Source organism: Platichthys flesus, chromosome 16, assembly GCF_949316205.1.
Source record: "Platichthys flesus chromosome 16, fPlaFle2.1, whole genome shotgun sequence".
Taxonomy (NCBI): Eukaryota; Metazoa; Chordata; class Actinopteri; order Pleuronectiformes; family Pleuronectidae; genus Platichthys; species Platichthys flesus.
In genome coordinates, this window is record NC_084960.1 from 22,388,179 (window position 1) to 22,412,575 (window position 24,397).

Consider the following 24,397-nt stretch of genomic DNA (forward strand, 5'->3'; position numbering starts at 1 on the left):
CACGTCATTTGATGTTTGCTGCTTCCACAGGACACAGTGGACATCTTGGTGGGCTGGCATATTGACCACACACAGAGGCAGGCACTCACTCAGCAAGTCTCAGGTCAGTTTGATTTTATGTGCGCACTCTAAGGTTTTCTAAATTTGTCTCTGGTGTTTTGATTGCATGCTAGTAATTGTCTTGTAATTCAGTGCAAGGTGGTAAATATTTGTTTGCCACAAACATCTCCCGCTTCAAATTTCACAAACTTTTTGATGCCTAAGGTGCTGAATTAAAACCTACTCTAAAAACCTAAGAATTGAATGAAAACAACCACGTGAAAACTGAGGGTTGCGTGATACAAGTGATGATCAGTTTGTGTGAAGAGTAACGAAGATGAGCAGACACAAACACACACACACACACTCCTTCACACAGAAGTTTTTTTCCTTCGATTACGAAGCAATGCAGTGTTTTAACTTCATTGTTGCAGAACAAGCGATGCCCCGGAACATAAAAATTAAGTCAGCGGGTTTTTATAAAAATTATTCCTAAATGCGAGTCATAAGAGTACCTCAGTCACTTGTTGAACTGTAGAGTAATGCGCCTCAGTCCAGTGGCCCTGCTCAGGGGGGCCAGGCGGGGCCACCTTGATACAGTAAAAGCTACAGTTGCAATCAGAAATATTCAACCCCCTCACCTCAATAGACATTATAGTGATGTGGATGACAGATAAAGACAATAAATTACAAAAAAAACTCATCAAACCACAAAAGATATTTATTGATGAGTATTTTAGTTATTTTGACAACAGAAGTTGACTTAACTTTGAAGTTCAAATGAAAAATGTAACTCTTTCAACACGTGTGCATGTGCAGTATTATTCAACCCCCCAGCTTCAGTACATTGTGGCGCATCCTCTAGCTTTTATAACTTCTAAAAAATGCTTTCGGTAAGTGTGGACAAGCTTCTGACACCTCTTGATTGGAATCTTTGCCCATTTTTCAAGTGCAAAAGCCTCTAGATCAGTGATGTTTGATGGATTCCATGCTGCAACTGCCTGTTTTAAATCCCACCAAAGATTTTCAATCAAATTTTTATCTGGTGACTGTGAAAGCCACTCCAGGACATTCCAGGATCTTTTTCTCAACCAAGCTTTGGTGGACTTGGAGATTTTGCTTTGGATCATTGTCTTGCTGGAAAGTCCAATGATCACCAAGGTTTAATTTGTCAACAGAAGGAATCACATTCCTCTTTAAAATGGCCTGATATTTCTGTGAATCCATGATGCCATGTACACAATAAAGATTGCTAGTTCCTGCTGCAGAAAAACAGCCCAACATCATCTTTGACCAACCTCCATGCTGGACTGTTGGGATGGTATTCTTCTGGTCATAAGCCTGTCCTTTCACACGCCAGACATACCGCTGGTCCATATGTCCAAACAGTTCCAGTTTGGTTTCATCAGTCCATAGAACTGTCACCCAAAACTCTGTAGGCTTATCCAAATTCCTACTGGCATATTCTAGTCGACTTTTGATGTTGCTTGTGGTCAAGAGCTGAGTGTGTCTTGAAGCTGGCCATGAAGTCCTTTATTATTCAGTGCATGTCTTATAGTTGCCACTGCAGCACTTGAACCAGCCTTCATCAGGTCATCCTGTAGGTGTCTTGCAGTCACACAGGGGTTTATCTGAATTGTTTTGACTAAGTTGCTGAGGGTCCTTGATGAAATGCTGGGCTTTCTTCCATGGCCAGGCAGGTTTGATGCTGCTCCATCAGTTGTAAACTTCCTTTTAATGTTCCCAATTGTGTCTCTTGGAATATAATTTTTTGGGGAATTCTTCTTCTACCCAAGGCCTTTCAGGTGTGATGAAATAATCTCCTCTCTCAGCTTTTGTATAATCTGAGTTTGTCATTTTAAGCCCAAAGTGCAGCACACAAATCTAAACTGAATGATTGTTACAATAAAGTTTGGCGAGTGCACTGACCACATACATAGACCTTTCAATCAATCAATCAAATTTTATTTGTATAGCCCATATTCACAAATTACAATTCATCTCATAGGGCTTTAACAGGGTGTGACATCCTCTGTCCTTAACCCTCAGCAAGAGTAAGGAAAAACTACAAAAAAAACTTTTAACAGGGTAAAAATATGTAGAAACCTCAGAGAGAGCCACATGTGAGGGATCCCTCTCCCAGGACGGACAGAAGTGCAATAGATGCCACGTGCAGGAGAACATCATCAATAATCAAAGTCTCTAGCAGCATTGATGAAGCACAGTCCATGCTCAGCAACCATCTAGACCACTATCCACCATCCAGACCAGACGCCACTCCAGTCCTCAGTCACCGTCCACCGCCGCCCACCAGGAGGACCCATCACAAGCCACCACCGCGGTCCTGGTCCACCGCCCGTGCCCAATGCCAACGCGACACAGGGTCCGCCACCAGCACCACGATCAGCCCACATGACTCAGAATCCGCCACACTGGATCCAACACCGCGACCCCCGGTGCGCGATCCACAAACCGTAATCCATGGTGCGGCCACAGAGGCCCTGGATCTGCGGGTGATAAAGCAAAGGGATTCCGGGGAAGGGGGATAGGGATGGAGAAGCTGGAAAGAGAAGCTCCGTGTGTCATGTGTCATAAAATAGATCAAGTTACGTTCTGGCGCACTAATTAGCTCTAACTATAAGCTTTATCAAAAAGGAAGGTTTTGAGCCTACTTTTAAACGAACAGATGGTGACTGCCTCCCGAACTGAAAGTGGTAGATTATTCCACAGCCGAGGGGCTTGATGGCTAAAAGCTCTGGCTCCTACTCTACTTTTGGAGAATTTAGGGACGACAAGTAGGCTTGAATTCTGGGAGCGGAGTGCTCTAGTGGGTTTATAAGGTATTAACAGCTCTTTAAGGTATAAAGGCGCTATATTATTAAGGGCCTTGAAGGTGAGGAGGAGAATTTAAAATTCTATTCTAGATTTAACTGGAAGCCAGTGTAGCGATGCTAATATTGGAGAAATGTGCTCTCTTCTCTTTGTTCTCGTCAGGACACGTGCTGCAGCATTTTGGACAAGCTGTAGAGTCTTTAACGACTTCCTGCTGGAGCCTGATAATAATGAATTACAATAGTCCAGTCTCGATGTAACAAAGGCGTGGACTAGTTTTTCTGCATCTTTTTGTGAAAGGACATGTCTAATTTTTGAAATATTACGCAAGTGGAAAAAAGCGGTCCTAGAAATTTGTTTTAAGTGACTATTAAAGGATAAATCAGGATCGAAGATCACTCCCAAGTTCCTGACTGTTTCATTGGAAGCAAGGGCAATGTCGTCTAGCGCAGCTATATCATTAGATAATGCATCTCTAAGGTGTTTGGGGCCAAGTATTATAACCTCTGTTTTGTCTGAGTTTAATAAGAGAAAATTGCGGGTCATCCAGGTTTTTATGTCCTTGAGACATGTTCGAAGTTTAGTTAATTGATTACTTTGTTCAGGTTTTATTGACAAATATAACTGGGTGTCATCCGCATAGCAGTGGAAATTTACCGAGTGTGTCCTGATAATGTTTCCTAGTGGAAGCATATATAATGAGAATAAAATTGGGCCGAGCACAGAGCCCTGTGGAACACCATGATTAACTTTGGTGCGCACAGATGACTCATCATTAATTTGCACAAATTGGGAGCGATCAGAAAAATACGATTTAAACCAGTTAAGGGCGGTTCCATTAATGTTAATTAACTGTTTTAGTCTTTGTAATAAAATTTGATGGTCAATTGTGTCGAATGCTGCACTGAGATCTAACAGAACGAGGACAGACAAGTCCCTGATCTGAGGCTATTAAAAGGTCATTAGTGACTTTTGCCAAGGCTGTCTCTGTACTGTGATTGGCTCTAAACCCCGATTGAAAGTCTTCATATATATTATTTTCCTGGAGAAACTCACACAGCTGATTGGCTACCACTTTTTCTAAGATTTTAGAAATGAAGGAGAGGTTAGATATTGGTCTGTAATTGGCTAAAACCTCTGGGTCTAGGGTGGGTTTTTTGAGTAGGGGTTTGATGACAGCTATTTTAAAAAACTGTGGTACATAACCTGATGATAATGACAGAAGCCTGATTTTGTAGCCTGATTTTTTTAATTGTTGAAACCTTATCATAGGGCTGCTCGATTAAATCAAAATTTAATCGTGATTACGATTATGGGGTCAAATGATCTCCAAACTACTATAATCGAGTTGAAACGATTATTTGGCATTTTTTTCTAAAGTGACGCACATTCGCAATTCAGTCCTTCCCCCAAAGCATTCAGCGTCCCAGCTGACTGGCTCTCACTCTCAAGCAACAGTACAGTGAAGGAGGCGAGTTGTGTGCACGATTGGAAAAGCAGGGATGGCAGCAAAAAACCATGTAGCGATTCTCAAGCGCGCTCCCGCCTGGCTGTTCAGACCGGGACAGACCGGAACCCACATTTCTCCGCGCCAGCCAGCCAGGGTTGCCATCATTAACTGTTTGAATAACCGGGCACCGATATCCTGGTTTCACGGCGGAATAAGACACGCAGCCCTCATCGGTGTTTACCGGAACCGGTAAAGTGATTTAAAAAAATAAAGCATAGACTTCAGAATAAGGGCACATATTAATAATCGTTTAAATAATCGGGATTTTGATATTGTCCAAAATAATCGTGATTATTTTTTCCATAATCAAGCAGCCCTACCTTATCACGAAATTACGGCACAATTGTAATAACCATAACAGAGTTCATGTTTGTTTGACAAACCGATTAATTGATGAAAAAGCAGCAATGTGCAGTAATATAGAACATTTTGTATGTGATTCATCGGAAGGCATCGAATCGTTGACTGCTGAATCCTAATGGAATCGTTAGGCCAGAGAAGATGCACATTTCTACTACTATCACAACATCTCTAGTAATTAGCTCAAAATTCACCATGGACTAGAATTACTGAGTACAGAGCTGCTCTGGCTCATAAAACAAATTAGTGCTGAAAAATAAACAAGCCCATACATTCACTCACTCCTCAAAGTTCACAGTAAGTCAGCTGATATCTGGGTCTGTTAATGTACAGGATTTTTCTTACTGTCAACAAGTTAGCCAATAGACCTGTGTAAATGGCGATATATCAACATCTTGTTTCTCTATGGTGATGAGGGACATACTATTAAAGGTACTTTGAATCCCAATAACCCAAACAACATGAACCGAAGTGTCAACTTACCACCTTTTTTCTTTTTACCAAAAGCAAGTCTCGTCTTGTGTCTTTGCAAGCGTCTAATTTATATTTGTGCAGAATGTGATACTGACATGATTCTGAGTTACAGAGAGACTGCAATGGTTAGTGCAATTTATAAAGGCTATTTAGCTGGACGTCTTCTGTAACAGAAGGTTATATTAAATAAAGTTTAGTAAAACTAAAGATTGTTTCATAAATCTGAAGATCTATCTGAAAGATAATAGTGATAAGGGGCGGAAATAATTTAAAGTAGTGCTTTTTAAATAACGATTTAATTATTTTCCTGGCACAAAAGGGTGAATGAATACAAAAATAAACAAGTATCGGCTAGATTATTGTTTTAAACATCAGTATCGGCCATGAATTTCCATATCTGTGTGTATAAGGAATGTTGCTCATATTGAGTGAACTTGTAATAAGAGATGAAAGTGTAAGTTCAGACAGTGTATATGCAGTGATATTTGGGACTTGTCCTGGTGGTCTTTCTACATGAGAATTTCCTGTTGTCATCTTCTCTGACTGGGCTCACTAGCCACTCGTAACCAAGTCAGTTCATGTATGTTAAAATTAAAGAAGGATGCATAAGGACAACACAGCTATCAGTATACATCTAACCAACCACACCTTGTCACCATCACCACAATTTTTCAACTTTGTTTTTCAACTTTTGTCAAGTTTATTTTGTTACTGTTCTCCCATGTATGCTGCCTATGGATACCAGACTTTAATTCATTGATATATCATCTTAGGAGTACCAATACCTCACATTTAATCTCACTAAGGTGTCAAATATAGGCCCTTTTAAGAGCATAAGGACAGAGGTTTTTATCTGCCATTCTTCTCTTCCTTTCTATTTAGGCTGGTTGCAAAGTCTGGAGCAATTCTGGGTGGCAGACTTGACCTTTTCCACCACCCTGCTGGGACAGTTCTTGGAGGACATGGAGGCATATGCAGAGGTGAAGTTAGTCTTAAAGCAAAGTACACGCTGAGTTGCAGCCATGCCAAAGCATGCTAATAATAGATTGATCAAACAGTGTCTATTGATTGATTATTTTGTCCCAATATATTTACTATATCTAGTCTTCATTTGTGATTAAAATGCCAATATCAAGCTTACAGTAGTTTTCACTTTTCTTTAGGATGTAAAAGCTTTTATGTGCATGAGGTGGTTCTGTCAAGTTACTAAATTCAATGTCTGATGCAAGTCATTCTGTGTTACAGAATATGCCTAATCTGTACTGCTGGTCTTTTTCAAAAAGCATGTAAACTCACCGGCCACTTTATTAGGCGCACCTGTTCAATTGCTTGTTAACAAAAAGAGCTAGCCAATCACAAGGCAGCAACTCAATGCATTTAGGCATCTAGACGTGGTGAAGACTGCCTGCTGAGACTTGCTGAAGTTCAAACCGAGCATCAGAATAGGAAAGAAAGGGGATTTAAGTGACTTTGAACGTAGTTGTTTGTGTGAGACAACCTGGTCTGAGTATTTCAGAAAGTGTTGACCTACTGGGATTTTCACGCGCAACCATCTCTAGAGTATACGGAGAATGGTCCGAAAAAGAGAAAATATCCAGTCAGTGGCACGTTGCCCCTCCTGTCAGCCAAGAAAAGGAAACTGAGGCTTCAATTCGTACAGGTTCCCAAAAATTGGACAATAGAATATTGGAAAAAACGTTCTGCCTGGTCTGATGAGTATTGATTTAAGCTGCAACATTCAGATGGTAGGGTCAGAATTTGACGTAAATTACATGAAAGCATGGATCCATCCTGCCTTGTATCAACGGTTCAGGCTGGGGGTGGTGGTGGAGTAATGGTGTGGGGGATATTTTCTTGGCAAACTTTGGGCCCCTTATTACCAATTGAGCATTGTTTAATCACCACGCCTTGTTGAATCTATGCTACGAAGAATTAAGGCAGATCTGAAGACAAAAGGGGGTCCAAGCCGGTACAAGCAAGGTGGACCTACTAAAATGGCCGGTGAATGTATGTCACAGAGTTAAATATAGTATGCCAACCTACCAGCTAGTTTGACACGTAAACCTATTCTAGACCCCAAACCAAAATGCAAAAAAATACACTACAAAAAGATTTTCAAGGAATCTTTTTCAAACTATCTTCTTTAACAATTAAATGTGGCAGTATATATAATGTGTAAGTGCTTAACTGAGTTGACTGATTCTCCTTTTTAGGATTTGAGCCATGTGGTGTCAGGCGAGGTACTGGATGAAGACATCCCCCCTCCCTCAGTGTCTCTACCTAAGCTGGCAGCACTACTCAGGGTTTTCAGTACAGTGGTCCGCAGCATTGGAGAGCGATTCAGCCCCTTCAGAGGTCCACCCATCACTGAAGTCTACGTCACAGATGTAAGAGGCACTAAAAGAGAACCAGACGGAGGGCTGAGCAGTGTTTTTTCTTTGTAATTTAATTTTTATTCATTTATTAAATATGTACAGATATAATTAAGCAAATCCGTTTTACTCAATGAAAAATATGTAGCACATTAAAGTGAATAAAGGTAAACAAAGTGGAGAGACAAAGTGGAGAGATATAAAAAAAAAACTATAACAAAATTATAAAAAATATAGTAACTGTAGAGACAAATGAAGTGTAAAAATAATAGGACACCATGAATCAATAATTGGGGTAGGACAAACACAAAAACAACCAAAACAGTCTCCCCATAAGCTGTTTAATAGCTTAAACATATATATTAAGTTTTAAATGTGAAAACAAAAAGTGAGAGCAGGTCAGACTGGAGGCGAACACAGAAACTGCAGCTCGGTAGAAACCAACTGCAGCTTCTGCTCTGATCAAGAAGCTGAGGTGCTGATCTCTGATCAGCTGAGACCAGAGAAACTCTGTGTTTTCACTGTTTCAGTGTTCATTTTGTTGACGAAGACTATGACGAAATATATTCGTTAACAACCTTTTTTCCATGACAATGACGAGACGAAGACGTAACGAAAACGAATCTTTGAAAATAAAAACTATGACGAAATCTATTTTAATTTTCGTTGACAAGACGAGACGAAAATGTTGGTGGTTGACTAAGTCACAATCATTTTTAAAACATCATCGTATCAGGCCGTCATGAAGTATCAGGAGCGGGCGAGTGACTGTGTCTGTGTGTGTGTGTGTGTGCGCCCCAGATAGCGCTCCGGTCCGTAGCTCCGCCCCCCTCCTCTTAACTATGAAAACAGTGAAAACCAGAGTTTCTCTGGTCTCAGCTGATCAGAGATCAGCGCCTCAGCTTCTCGATCAGAGCAGAAGCTGCAGTTGGTTTGTACCGATGTTCAGTTTCTGTGTCCGGCTCCAGTCTGACCTGCTCTCCCTTTTTGTTTTCACATTTAAAATTAAATATATATTTTTAAGCTATTAGGCTGCAGCTATATGTTTTTATAGAAAATGAGTTTAATGTGGCTATTAAATGTGACTAAAACTAGACTAAAATGGAATTTGTTTTCGTCGACTTAAACTAGACTAAAACTAAGAAGGATTAAAATGACTAAAAGGTGACTAAAACTAATATGCATTTTCGTCAAAAGACTAAGACTAAATCAAAAATAGCTGCCAAAATTAACACTGCACTGTTTCCATAGTTAAGAAGCAGTCGGTCACTGAGAGGCTTCTTCACGTGAACAAGCTGTGATCTTGTGTCTCTGAGCGAGTGAGCTGGACGGGGGGGCGGAGCCTCGGGGCCGGTGCGCTATCTGGGAGCGCACAGACAGACACACACACACACACAGAGACACACAGACTCACTCGCCCGCTCCTGATACTTTATGACAGCCTGATACGATGATGTTAAAAAAATTGTGACTTTGTCAACCACCAACATTTTCGACTCGTCTCGTCAACGAAAGTTAAAAATAGATTTAGTCATAGTTTTTATTTTCAAAGATCCGTTTTCGTTACGTCTTCGTCTCGTCTTCGTCATGAAAAAAGGGTCGTTAACGAATATATTTCGTCATCCTTTTCGTCAACGAAATTAACACTGAGGAGTAGCATGTGTAAATGGTAAAAAATGAATTAATAAAAAATGGGTTAGGGTTAGACTTAACTTCCAGTTAGGTCTAGCATATCGATCCTAAAGAGCTTTTTGTCTGTAATGATGGTCATCGTGGTTCCAGAGCTGATATTTAGGGGGGCGCTATTCAGCTTTTTCCATGCCTCTTCCTTAAATGCATATATATATATATATGTCTTCGGGGGGGGGGGCTATTGTTAGACACTTGTAGTTTGAGGGAGATGGAACACAGTACACTGAAGTTACAGCAATTTCATGTTTTTTTGGCGACTTGTTGAAATTTGACCTCAAGCGACAAACGTGGTGTTCGGCAAAAACTCAGTTTCCATATGCCTACATCATAAATGTCTTGAAGCCCATCGGACAAAGTTTGACATGCTTTTTGGTCAATGGACGAGGAGTAAATCAACGTGTAAGACGTGTAAAACAAACAAGACATTTCCTTCTGACACCAGGGGGCCTTGTGATTTTAAGTCGTGATTTTGCGTAGATGTCATCAAGAAGGGACTTTTGTCAAACATATCCAGTTTGGAGTAATATTGGACCATGTATTTCCTAGATACAACAACCTCTTGTTTGGATGGCGAGTTATAAATACTTGACACCATGCCATGGGCACACCGTGTTGCGAAAACTCACAATTTGTTAGTTTGAAAGACCATGTTGTTAAGAATACACACACAGAATTTGAAGTTGATCTGATGAAAGCTCAAGGAGGATTGTATACAAAATATATAAATAATAACACACAGACATGTAGACCGACAGAGTAGGAATTAGAGAGAATGTATCTGACTAGAATATATTTTGTGTTGACAAAGTGACATCCTCCACCACTCTCCTGCATCAACTCACTGTAAAACCTCAGCTTTCATGTTCTAAGCGATTGTTAAGTCTTATTACTTTTGTAACTCAAAATCAAATGAGAGTCATGGTGTGGGGAAGGGGCAGATTCCCAACTACCTTAATGCCACTTAGACGTCAGAGGATTGTGCATTTCTGTACATTCTAGTAGGTGACTTTAAATGCCATACCACAACTTTGTGTCGTTGTAATCATTTTTCTCTGTTCTGTTTTCCTAAGGTCCTGAATCGGGTTCTGGCCTGTGTGACCATGGCTAAGGAGGTTCAATTCTCTGAGGCAGTTCTCACAGCAGGAAACGAGTGTGTGGGTGTGCTGCTGGCCAGTGTGGAACCCTGTGGTCAGCTGATGGAGGCAGTCCTAACTTATGGGCTAGACCAGCTGGACTGCTGCCATGCGTGTGGAACAGACTATAGTCTGGCTGTGCTTAGCCTTCTCACTCTGGTACACTCACTCAGTATTTCTGACAGAATTAGATTGTGTGTCCATGGGTTGAAAAGTTTTGATAATCGTGACTTGCAAGTAAGAACAGTCCCTGCACCTTGACAGATGATTGGTACTCTGAATAATTCACTGTCAAACTGGGCTGTAACTCTTTCCCTGAGCTTTTCTGCAAAGCCATATAATTTCCACTTCTGACAGAAGTCAGGACATGTATCATATGAGCTTTAATGCTGTAACAAACTAATTCTGTATCATGTTAAAGTCATGTTGTGTCTGCATTTCTTGCAGATTGTGGACCAAATCAGCACTAAGTTGCCTGTATTCTTTGTTGAGAAGTTGTTGGCACCTGACTCCCATTTGCTGAATCTGCGCTTTCACCAAGAGAAAGAGGTGTGTGTGGACTGTTGTGTTTGTGAAGATACATGTTCATGTTTTCTTTTCTCCAAATCAAAGGTTCAGTTCAGACCTTGTTATCTTCTTGTGGGTGCGTGGCAAAAGGCCCCCAGGCCCAAATTTCTGTTAAACGTTGAATAAATTCAGAAAAAGTGTCATGACATCTGAGCTAGTTCTATGTTGATGCTGATGACCGCATGACCACTTTTATGTCCTGTCATACACCTGTAAGTTTAAGTGTTTGTGAGAAAGAGAGAGCCTGCCCACTGCCCATTAGCTGAAGTCCTTCACGTTAAATTTTTAATATAACTACACTGTTCGTGAGATTTCTGGTATGACGACTATTTCCTTGATAAGTAGTAGTCCTAGGTCCCCAAGTAGTTTATGGGGTTGGGCCGTGAGACAAGTTGTGGTTCCATTCAGTCTGTTTGAGAATTGTTACAGCTCCATTAATTAGATGTGGTAGTTGAAGATTTAGTATTTTGTAGTTCCAATTATTATTATGCTGCCTAAGCAACCCCACTCCTCTGGACATATTTGAACCTGACTGCAGGAATTTGCTTCCTATCAGCCACGTGAGCATTTGTGAGACCAACATGTTGGGGTTAAGCATGCTATCTGCTACAATTGAGGTTAGCTCCAAAGAATAAAACACAATGATATCAAGCGTCAATATTTCTTTGTTTCTGTACTTTACAGGTGATGTCAGCTGTTCATGGTGTGTACCAGGTACTGCTTGGCCTGAAAAACATTCCAACACTGGAGGCAGCTTATAAAATGGTATTGGGTGAGATGGCATGTGCCTTGTCAAACCTGATGATAAGCCTGGGACCCACTGGTTTGGACCAGGTGCAAGATAACCCATTTCCCATCATCCAGCACCCCGCTTTTGCTTCCCTCGCCCTACCGCTGGAGAAGGCAGAGTTCTCCCTGATCTTCAACCTCAGCATCCTCACCACCATTGGCAACACCAAGAACTCTCTCATTGGGGTGAGCCACTATGCTTTTCTGTACTACTAATAACTAAATATCGTCTTTAAGTAGTACCCCATTGTATAGTATTACAATTATTTTTTACCTTTTAGTGTCTATTCTAGCTCCTAGCAGACAATGTCTGAATGTCTCTTGTCCTTTCTGTCCTTTTAGTGACATAAACATAAAAAATGTTTCACTGCCAATATGAGCACACCTCTGTCCTCATTGTTTAAATAATGCTTAAGTATGTTAATTATTCTTGTGCCACCTTGCAATTGTAACAAAAGGAGCACAAGTACCAACTTAAATACAAGGTTGCTATGCGATTGAGTCAGAAGAAACACTTTTGAGATTTTATGACAAATGAAGGGAACCACAGGTTCTCTTTCCTGTTTAGAAGGGAAGTTGAGGGGTATTCAGCTGCAACATGCAAACTTCACCACTAGATATCACTAAATTCTACAAACTGAACATTTAAAGCTTCAAAGACAACCTCTGCAAAGCTGATTTCACATAGAACAAGGTATGAACCTTAATGTTGTTTGTAATCCACCAGTGAACATAGAGAATAAGAACCCTTCAGCCATGGCTCCAACATGTTCGCTCTTCAGCTGCTCGCAAAGTGATGGAGGGCAGCTGTGCAATGTGAAATTAACTTTGTGCATTATACAGCTAATAGGCTTCTTTGAAGGCAACTTTTTATATTTTATTTTAATAGATGTAATTGGTTAGTTTTTGCTGCTCTAGTGTGCTTACCTCTGAAATTAGGTCAAACTGTATTAAGCACTGATTGGCCAACCTAATCAACTCGCTCTGGTTATCACAGATGAGATGGGGATATTTTGGTAAAAATACCACAAGGATCATTTAAAACAGCACCTTTTTAATCTGTCTAAAACAGACCTTCTCAGATCGACCAGTTTTGAGGGCCCCGCCCCCCTCTCATCCCTCCCCCCTCTCATGGAGGTGTAGGACATAACGTTTTTACCTCCATTTATTAGCTCGTGTGTTTGAATGTGTTCTCACTTCAGAATGCATTCAACATCTATGGAGCAGATTATGGGCCTTTATGTCTAAGAGGAATAGAGCAGTAAGTTTTGTTTATTTTTATGCATGATATCAGTCATTTCTGCAATACAAATATGACTGAGGAATAAAATACATAAATTACTCTTCCCTCTGTATTACTTTGCTAACTGCTCATCTTACACGTGTCAATTGTTGACATGTTACATATCAAACATTAAAAGCACACAACTGTTTCTATAAACTTTTATTGTCAGAAAAATTGCCACAGAGCTTTTTAATCATAGTTATTAAATGTACTTGCTGGGACAGAGGTAATAAATACAAAAAATACCAAGTATAATAAAAACATTGATTACAAAAATACAATTGTGCCATCAGTAGCCATACTGTAAATAAAGGAACACTTTATATTTGTGTGTCACCTTTTATTCTCTAAATAGAATGTAAACTTTGCTCAGCCGTTACAGGTATTTGGCGTACAGAAGCTTTGTGAGCTGGTGTTGAGGCCCTCTGGGCCGGAGAATCAGGGTTGTCTTGCCCTCCTGCGTGTTGCTCCAGATACGCAGAGTGTTCCCTGATGCTCACATAGCTGGCTATAACTTCCTGCTTGTCAGGTTTCTCATACTTGGCAGAGAGATCCTCAGGTTTTGAGATCTTCAGCACCTCATTCACATACAGTGCCTTGCATAAGTATTCACCCCCCTTGGACTTTTTCCCATTATGTACTGTTACTAACTGGAATTCAAATAGACTTAAATAAACTTTTTCCCGTTTGATCAACAAAACATGCATAGTACTTTAGAGGTGCAAAATAAATTTTATTGTGACACAAACAATAATGAGAACAAAAAAGTTGACATCTGTTGGGTGCATAAGTATTCACCCCCCTGTGTCAATACTTGGTAGAATCCCCTTTCGCTGCAATTACAGCTGCAAGTCGTTTGGGGTATGTCTCTACCAGCTTTGCACATCTAGAGATGGAAAGGTTTGTCCATTCTTCTTGGCAAAAAAGATGAAGCTCAGTCAGATTGGATGGAGACCGTCTGTGAACCGCAATCTTCAAGTCTTGCCATAGATTCTCTATTGGATTTAGGTCTGGGCTTTAACTGGGCCATTTTAAGACATTCACATTCTTTAATCCAAACCATTCCTTTGTAGCTCTGGCTGTATGTTTAGGGTCATTGTCCTGCTGGAAGATGAACCTCCGCCCAAGTCTCAAGTCTTTTGCAGACTGCATCAGATTTTCTTCAAGGATTTCCCTGTATTTGGCTCCATCCATCTTTCCCTCTATTCTGACCAGTTTCCCTGTACCTGCTGAAGAGAAGCATCCCCACAGCATGATGCTACCACCACCATGTTTCACTGTTGGGATGGTGTGCTCAGGGTGATGGGCAGTGTTGGGTTTTCGCCACACAACGTTTTGCATTGAGGCCAAAAAGTTCAATTTTGGTCTCATCTGACCAGAGCACCTTCTTCCACATGTTTGCTGTGTCTCCCACATGGCTTCTGGCAAACTCCAAACGGGATTTTTTTATGGATCCCTTTCAACAATGGCTTTCTTCTTGCCACTCTTCCATAAAGGCCAGATTTGTGGAGTAGACGACTAATAGTTGTCCTGTGGACAGATTCTCCCACCTCAGCTGTGGATCTCTGCAACTCCTTCAGAGTAACCATAGGCCTCCTGGTTGCTTCTCTGATTAATTTTCTCCTTGTCCGACTCTTCAGTTTGGGTGGACGGCCTCCTCTTGGTTGGTTTGCGGTTGTGCCATATTCTTTCCATTTTCTTATGATGAATTTTATGGTGCTCAGAGAGATGTTCAAAGCTCTGGATATTTTTTTATAACCTAACCCTGCTTCATATTTCTCCACAACTTTATCCCTGACCTGTGAGCTCCTTGGTCTTCATGATGCTGTTTGTTCAGTAATGATCTCCAACAAACTCTGAGTCCGTCACAGAACAGGTGTATTTATACTGAGATTAAATTGCAGACAGGTGGACCCTATTTACTAATTATGTGACTTGCAAATGTGACTTGTGAATCCAATTGGTCGCACCAGATCTTTGTTAAGGGTTTCACAGGAAAGGGGGTGAATACATATGCACTCAACACTTTTCAGATTTTTATTTGTAAATAAAAGTGAAATCCATGTAATATTTCCCCCCACTTCCAAATGATGCACTATTTTGTGTTGGTCCATTACATAAACTCACGATGAAATAAATTTTAATCTGTGGTTATACCATGACAAAATGTAGAAAAGTCCAAAGGGGGTGAATACTTATGCAAGGCACTGTATGGGGCCGGGTCCTGAAAAACCTTGTGAAAGATGAGGTCCAACAGGTTATCCACGTAATCTGTAATACAAATTGGGGAAAAAAGTTGGACATTTTGCACTTTTTTGTATTTATTATTTTCTTTTTATAATTATTTTGTAATTATATTATTCTATTTATCGTGAAGACGATAAATAAATGGTCTTTAAATTGCGAAGACCATTTAAAGACAGCGGTTAATTGATATCTTATTTATGTTTCACATACTGTTTGTACATTGTTTGGCTTTTAAATAGAGCCTGTGAGAATCACGGAAGGCTGCATCTCCTCTCACCGGCTTTGCTGTGCACTCGCCCTTCTTATATATTACATCTGTCCTCCGCCGACACACAGGACACACCTCAAACAGCTCCAGGAGGCAGTTTTCATTGACAATATATGTGGGTGTCTTATGAACAGGGTTGGAAGATTCCATTCTATTAGAAAGACAAAGATTTCACCAAAGGGCTGCAACAGCTAAAAAAGTGTAGGATGGTCATCCATCTGATTATTGAAATGTTTAGATTAAATATTGAGTCACTCACGTCACATCTGCTGACTCAGTGAAGACTATGATTGAGTCATCAGGATCACAGGTAGCATCCTGTGGCTCTCCGAAGTCCATACTTGAACAACTTGGGTTGTCCTCTCCCTCCTCCAAGCGAGGCCTCTTACAACTGAGGTCCCAACACCGACATCAGTGCAGCACAGTTTTCTGTGTGCCTATGATAAAACAGACATTCAGTATCCATGGAGTCACAACAAATGAGATGCTGTTACAACTTTAACACGGAGACACAATCAATTTCATGTGGAAGTAACTAAGGGTAAACAAACCTGTACTTTTGTAGTGAGGTCGCAGTGTTTTCATAGAAAGCTGCGTGCCATGTGTGCGCATCTATGGTGGGTCCGTCTGGCATGCTACGTGATGTAGCCTAGCACCCTGAACAGACGTGCTTGCCTGAACACCAAAAGCAGCCATGTTATTCATATTTGTACTACTGTCATGAATACAAGGAAACTACCGGGGTTCGTAGTAGCTGCTACGGGGCTCGTAGTAGCTGCTACGGGCCCCTCGAGCGGAGGGAAAACAACAATTTAACTCAAATAGGCTGTTCATCAGCTGATCAAAAGTTTAAGACCACAGCCTTTAAAAGTCAAAATCTGTGCAAAAATTTGGATTCCATGTCATTTCCTGTCAAGTAATCACACTGAAGATCTCTTGATGGCAAAGGCAAAAAAGCTTGACGTCTTTGAACGTGGTAGGAATGTTGAACTGCATAAACAAGGCCTCTCACAACGTGCCATCGCTGCTGAGGTTGGACGCAGTAAGACAGTCATTTTGCACTTCTTAAAACATCCTCAGGGTTATGGAACAAAAAAATCAAGTGGTAGACCCAAGAAAATCTCACCAGCGCTGAGCCGGAGGATCCGAATGGCTGTCTGTCAAGACACAGGACGATCCTTGTCCCAAATTATGGCCATTACTGGTGCTGACTGCAGCCCAATAACCATCAGACGGCATCTGTGAAGGAAGGGCTCCAAAAACAAGAAACGTCTTCAAAGGCCACGTCTCCTTCAACGCCACAAAATTGCCCGTTTAGACTTTGCAAGGGAGCACCAAACGCAGGACATTCAAAGGTGGAAGAAAGTTTTATTCTCTGACGAGAAAAAATGTAACCTTGATGGTCCTGATGGCTCCTAACGTTACTGGGATGACAAGGAGATGCCACCTGAGATGTTTTCTACGCGGCACAGTGGAGGGGGCGGCATCATTATCTGGGGTGCTTTTTCCTTCAATGCAACAATGGAGCTCCAGGTTGTGCAGGGGCGTCAAACAGCAGCTGGCTATGTGGAGATGTTGCAGCGGGCATCCCTCATGACTGAGGGCCCTCGCCTGTGTGGTAACGACTGGGTTTTACAGCAGGACAACGCTCCAATTCACAATGCCCGTCTGACCAACACTTTTTTCCAGGAGAATAACATCACTCTTTTGGACCATCCTGCGTGTTCCCCTTATCTTAATCCAATTGAGAACATTTGGGGATGGATGGCAAGGGAAGTTTACAAAAATGGGCTTCAGTTCCAGACAATGGATGCCCTTCGTGAAGCCGTCTTCACCACTTGGCGCAACATTCGCACTAGCCTTTTGGAAACACTTGCATCAAGCATGCCAAAACGAATTTTTGAAGTGATCAACAATAATGGTGGAGTTACTCATTACCGAGTCAGTTTTTGACACTTTAATTTCTGTTTTAAGAGTTTCTTTTTTTTTTTGAGCTGTGGTCTTAAACCTTTGATCAGCTGATGAACAGCCTACTTCAATTAAATTGTTGTTTTCAATAAATTGCCTGCTCACAACTTTTGGGCTCTTGTTCCCATTTCTTCTTTTTGCATTTTGAAACTCTACTTAGAACCTTCCTAAGATTCAACAGTTCAAAATGCAAATTCATTCAATTTTTTAACTGGTCTTTAGATTTTGATCAGGAGTGTATATGAACTCAATCCATCTCAATCTTGTGTCTTCTGAAGCTGGAGTCACATGAAGACATTTGTCCAGCTGACCACTGAGCATCTTGGTTGTCGAATTCGATTCATGCTGCTAGTTAGCTTATCCAAATGTTTCAAAGGCTTGCAAGAATGAAATGGCGGCCGGACATCGTCGTCTATAAAGTGGGAGGGTCCATCTAGGGGTGGGTCGAGTGGTGTTGGGGGAGTGCATAGAGCTATGGGGGAATGTACTAAATGGGCATGTTGTAGTATGACGTCTATTTCGTTCGTAATTTCATTGGACGCACTCTAGCACAAAGTTTCTGAAATAGAGGAACCACAAAAAATAGCAGGAGTTGTTTTTTTCCAGAGTTTTTGGGACGGTAGACATGCCAGATACCCAAAATAATGTGTAGAAGCACTACAAAAGTGGAATTTTCATAATATGTCCCCTTTAAAGCCTTTGGGGTATCAGGTGGCCCCTCCAGGCCCCCCTTAGCAGCATTGAGGTGAATCCACTGGTCACGAGATTCTGCTCCTCTGCTTTTTTGTAATCACTTGCACTTAGAGCTGATCTTTACTAAAACCTGTTGAATTCATATTTGTGTTCCTGCACAAGCAAAGCATCACAACTTTTTCCAAAACTCAGGAGATTTCTACCCATAGATTATCACAGAAGACTGTCTGCAGCCTGTTTGTTTGTGTTTGTCTTCCCGCCTCTGTTGCTCTTCACACAAAAACCTATAACCACACGTATTTAGTTATTAATCAATGATGTCTGAGAAAGAATCTGGATTGTTTTCCGGTACCTTAAACCCTGATGTTCTGGCTGTGCAGATTAGGGCTGAACGATTTGGGAAAATCTAATTGCGATTTTTTTATTTTTTCAAAATATTGCGATTTGATATGCAATTTTTTTTATTTTATCCTCTTCCCCCCCCCAAAAAAACCGTAATGAATGATTTTATACATTTACTGCACAATATTCTCTCCGACATTTTTAATTAACTGCTCATTACAGAAACAAGAACAACAAATCGGTGTGCATTTAAGTAATTTAATCAAAGTCATTGTAAGTATAAACACAAGCCATGCACTTTTTAAAACCTGTGTGCAAAATTTACCATCTTGAGCAAAACATTTTTTAAATTATAGGTGTCTTACTGCTCCCAAGTCAGTAACATTTCCAGTGTTGGGAAGGATACTTTCAAAACGTATTCTGTTACAGAATACAGATTACATTTTGGGCATGTATTCTGTATTCTGTGACGTATTCCGTTACATTAACTAATCTGAGTAACGTTTTCTGAATACTTGGATAACTTCCACATTGAATTGGATTTTATAAGTGTAGGAATGCGGCGTTGTTATAGTCAGTGGATCAGCAGCAGTTTAAGCTCTCTCTCCGCGGATGCAGCGGGCCAGCTTGATGCGATGGAAGGGCAGCTTGCGGATCATCAGCTCCATAGATTCCCGTTCATGTCCGGGTGGTCGTGCAGCGGTATGGAGTTCCGGGTCTCAGCAGGAACACCCCATGCTGTACACCTCCGTCTCGCAGATGTGCATGTAGGTGACCGGGGGGCTCAGGAGCCCCGCCGCCCCGGTGCTCGGCTTGCTTTTTCTGGGAGCGATTTTCAGGTCTGTGTGTCCGCCATGTCGGCCGAAGACTTTAGGACCCTGTAGGTGATGCATGCTTGCTTAGTTATCTTCTGGATCAGAGGAGTTGTGTGGTCCTGCAGCATTCTTGCTGCGGGTGAGGAGAGCAGCCCAGAGCCCTATTCTCTTTCGCACATTTTTATCGCGCACGTTGCGATTAGAAAATCCCACGATTAATTGCATTTGTGACTGTGCCATCAGGTACACAGAGCGCACTTACAAGACATTAGGAAAAACGATTCACTTTCCAAATAATAACCCAGAGCGTATGGAGGACCATACATGACTTAAGTAAAAATAAATAAATGTATAAATAAATACAGAAATAAATAAATAAATAAATAAAAAAGGAAATAAATAAATAAATAAATATGTTAATACCAAGAGAAATGTCAAAATAAATGTCTTAAATATATTTGCACATTTATTTATTCCCTGATACATTTCCTTTTCATTTGCAGTGTCCTTGTGCTAATGAGAAAGGCGGGCCTAACCGCAGTCTCGGCTCGCTCATTGTGCTCAGTACAACACGAGACATGACGCTCACAGTCAGGACTACTGACACCTAAATCATCCCAATAAAAAATAACCTTAACTAACCCTTTGAACTTGAACTAGTTAATTTTAAGTGTGAACTGGCTCAACGCTGCAAACAGCTACTGGACACCAGTCAGCATTGAGGGGCAGAAGTAGTAGGGCTGGATCATTATACTCCTGTGACCAATCCTGCATGAGACTGCGGTTAGGCCCGCCTTTCTCATTGGCATAAGGACACTGCAAATGAAAAGGAAATGTATCAGGGAATAAATAAATGTGCAAATATATTTAAGACATTTATTTTGACATTTCTCTTGGTATTAACATATTTATTTCTGTATTTATTTATTTATTTCTGTATTTATTTATACGTTTATTTATTTATTTTTACTTAAGTCATGTATGGTCCTCCATACGAGCGGAGTTTCGGTTGCTCTAAATAAATAAATACTGCCGTGACACTGGTGCGTGATTCTGCGTGATGGATTCACACGATGGGAGGATGAGGACGAAGCAAGGGTTCATCAAAGTCTGATCAGCTGATATAGATTCTATTAATCTGTTCTCATCGCCTGATGCCGTGACCCTGTCAAGTCTCACCTTGGAAACCCATCGGAAAAATGTAATATTAATGAGGTGCTTTGCATTGACTATTTATGGTTTAAATGGGGCGTGTAGAGAGCAGAGTATGAGGCAGATTTATAAAGCGAAAATTGCATTCAGGTGTGCGTGCGCATGGTTTTATTTATCAGAATACGCCATTTTGGCTTTTGTGCGCACGTAAACTTTTAATATGAATCCTACGCACTGTTTTATAAATGAGACCCCTGATCCTTAACTGGTAGTTACAAATATGCAGTGGTGGGACATCACTTAAAAAAATGTAAAGTCATCCGCATAACGATGAATCAATACATTTCTTACACCAAATTAAGGGGTCCAATGAGGCAGCTGTTTAGTAAGCTGTGTATCGGTCACTAAGTTCACGGGAAAGTAAAGCTGGCTCACAGCAGTTTGCTGTTGAAATGCTTTAAATGTGTATCAGCATCAGGATCTTTTGGATGTTGGCACTGACTGAAGATGAACAGCTGTTCTATTTGGCCATGTGTGTTCATGTTGTAATTTGTTTTATCTCGATAGATGTGGGCTTTGTCCCCTACTGTCTTCGCTCTTCTCAGTCACAATCTGATGCTGGTTCACTCTGAGTTAGCCGTCTACTACCCTGCAATCCAGTATGCTGTACTCTACACCCTCTTCTCCCACTGCACCAGGTAATACACACACCTGTGTTGTGTATTGTAAATATAACAAGTAATATATGTACTAACTCACCTTTGATAATATTAAAATGTACTGGGTGACCAAATGTATTATTACTTTATTTTTATTTTGTCAAAATATTATTGATACACATGCTAGCACAGATCAAACTGTAAATATTGATTCTTAATTTTGGAGGTTTTTGTGTATGCTTCAATTTGCAAATGAGGAATTGCCAGTTTATTGATGTTGATTGTTGTGTTTGTGAAGCTCTGTACTATGAATCTCTTTAAATTCTTATCTGGGTAAATCTCCATGGAAACTTATGCTGAGCATCTAACCTGCTCCAGAGTAGGTTAAGTTGAAGATAATATACTGATATCATTTTACTATATAAAAATTGAATAAAAGTGAGATGTGTAATCTGTTGAATTCTTCAACCTTCTTCTTTAGACTAAATCTTTTAGTTTTTAAGTTTAGTCCCAGGTGCGCTTGTGCGAATATATGTAAGTTAGCTTAATGTGTAAGATTAGTGGATTGATACTTTATTAACCCTTGTGTTGGTTCAAACAAAATATTTTGTTACTGCTTGTCCTCTATAGTGCTCTTTAGTAATATCTACAAATGTATGTTATATACTATATTACATGTAAGAATTTAACGTTTTAACGGGTCACAGTCAAGCTCAAATTTAAGCACAATAAATGCTCTAGGTAACAGTTATATGTTGATGTTGTTTTTCAGCTCTGTGGCTGCTCTTAACCCATGTTGTGTGTTTTGTTTTTATACAGACATGACCATTTCATCTCATCCAGCCTGTCATCATCTTCTCCCTCCCTGTTCGATGGCGCCGTCATCAGTACCGTGACAACAGCAACTAAGAAACATTTCAGTACAGTGCTAACCCTTCTGGGAGGTCTACTGTCAAAGGAGCACCTCTACCATGAGGCCAGGTTCGTGTTATTTTATGATGTCCAAAATAGTTAAATCGTGAAAAGGTGTTTTGCTGATCTCCAGTTGTGTTGAATTTATGAGCACACATGGCCCCACGAACATTCCTTTTCTAATTCTTACTCACCTTTTTATTCTATTGTACTTAAGCCTTCACAATAATTGAAATATTCAGTTAATAGTCATATTAACAAAAGGTACTATAACATGGTAACTAAACACAGCCAGAAAGTTGCTCATTATTCAAACCTGTGTGAGAAGGATATTAAGGTGAAAAGTCTTTAATGAGAAATGGTCGCCATCTGTATGCTGATAAAGGCACACCTGAAATCTCATTTTGAGGTGGTCAAAATGTGGCCACATGCTTTTCATTCTGTGAACACAAATCTGACGTTTTTAATTGCTTGACAGTGACCATACGTTGATTTGTTAGTGACCAAAATATCAACACAGACCAAGTAATGATTGATACTTTTCCTAAATTGGTCAAATCTTTCTTCATAGCACAAATTCGCAGAAGAATTCGTAGCTCCCCCTGATTTCTCTCTCTATAGCTCTCTCTTGCTTGCTTGCTACAGCACAGAGATAAATACAGTGACGTCAGACACATCTGTCAGGGTTCGTACGTCATGGAAAAAACCTGGAAAAGTCATGGAATTTTAAAATGTGTTTTTCCAGGCCTGGAAAAGTCATGGAAAAAAATAATCTCCCAAAGGTTTTGGAAAAGTCATCGGAATTCGTTATATTAATATTTTCATGTTGTTCATTTTAGGGATGGGCATAAGTAATGGACCATGAGTTTCGTCGATGACATTATTTTTTTCATGGATGAAAACTTTTGTATGTTCGCTATGTGGCAGGATGTCGGAATATCCGAGTTGCCTTGAACGCAGCACAGCGAGGATGTTAGCAGTTGGAGAAAGCAGCCTGGAGCTAACCTGCGCTGCTCGGCTTCATGTCCGCACGGACCGTCAGTCCACGTGGAGGGGAACCCAGACAGACCCGGGTCTGTATGAGGGGTTCCGGGAGTTAGGGCGTGACAATAGCTTGACTGAGAGGGCGAGAACAGTCAAATTCAGCTAGCTCCCAACGGGGCTTAGTTTAGAGTACAGCAGTGCATATTTTCAAGTGTTAACAGTGAACGGATCCTGTTTAACTGCCACAAGAGTTGTTCATCTTCGAATAAAGATCTCAATGAGGAAACAATCAATCAATCAAATTTTATTTGTATAGCCCATATTCACAAATTACAATTCATCTCATAGGGCTTTAACAGGTTGTGACATCCTCTGTCCTTAACCCTCAGCAAGAGTAAGGAAAAACTACAAAAAACCCTTTTAACAGGGTAAAAATATGTAGAAACCTCAGAGAGCCACATGTGAGGGATCCCTCTCCCAGGACGGATAGAAGTGCAATAGATGCCACGTGCAGGAGAACATCATCAATAATCAAAGTCTCTAGCAGCATTGATGAAGCACAGTCCATGCTCAGCAACCATCTAGACCACGATCCACCATCCAGACCAGACGCCACTCCAGTCCTAAGTCACCGTCCACCGCCGCCCACCAGGAGGACCCATCACAAGCCACCACCGCGGTCCTGGTCCACCGCCCGTGCCCAATGCCAACGCGACACAGGGTCCGCCACCAGCACCACGATCAGCCCACATGACTCAGAATCCGCCACACTGGATCCAACACCGCGACCCCCGGTGCGCGATCCACAAACCGTAATCCATGGTGCGGCCACAGAGGCCCTGGATCTGCGGGTGATAAAGCAAAGGGATTCCGGGGAAGGGGGATAGGGATGGAGAAGAGGAAGGAGAAGCTGGACAGAGAAGCTCTGTGTGTCATGTGTCATAAAATAGATCAAGTAACGTTCTGGCGCACTAATTAGCTCTAACTATAAGCTTTATCAAAAAGGAAGGTTTTGAGCCTACTTTTAAACGAACAGATGGTGACTGCCTCCCGAACTGAAAGTGGTAGATTATTCCACAGCCGAGGGGCTTGATGGCTAAAAGCTCTGGCTCCTACTCTACTTTTGGAGAATTTAGGGACGACAAGTAGGCTTGAATTCTGGGAGCGGAGTGCTCTAGTGGGTTTATAAGGTATTAACAGCTCTTTAAGGTATAAAGGCGCTATATTATTAAGGGCCTTGAAGGTGAGGAGGAGAATTTTAAATTCTATTCTAGATTTAACTGGAAGCCAGTGTAGCGATGCTA

The 24,397-nt window shown here is 40.9% G+C and overlaps 1 protein-coding gene across 5 annotated transcripts in view; it reads left to right on the plus strand.

The window, feature by feature from the left end:
* Nucleotides 1-24,397, plus strand: part of smg1 (SMG1 nonsense mediated mRNA decay associated PI3K related kinase) — a 102,801-nt gene that overhangs the window by 12,992 nt on the left and 65,412 nt on the right. For all 5 annotated transcript variants that reach the window (XR_009924339.1, XM_062407950.1, XM_062407951.1 and 2 more), the window contains exons 8-15: nt 31-103; nt 6,098-6,195; nt 7,429-7,602; nt 10,350-10,571; nt 10,860-10,961; nt 11,664-11,954; nt 21,106-21,236; nt 22,017-22,178. Coding sequence is in view for 4 of the 5 variants with exons in the window: in XM_062407950.1 (XP_062263934.1) it covers nt 31-103; nt 6,098-6,195; nt 7,429-7,602; nt 10,350-10,571; nt 10,860-10,961; nt 11,664-11,954; nt 21,106-21,236; nt 22,017-22,178 (1,253 nt within the window). In the remaining variant the exon portion in view is untranslated. The remainder of the gene's footprint in view (nt 1-30; nt 104-6,097; nt 6,196-7,428; nt 7,603-10,349; nt 10,572-10,859; nt 10,962-11,663; nt 11,955-21,105; nt 21,237-22,016; nt 22,179-24,397) is intronic.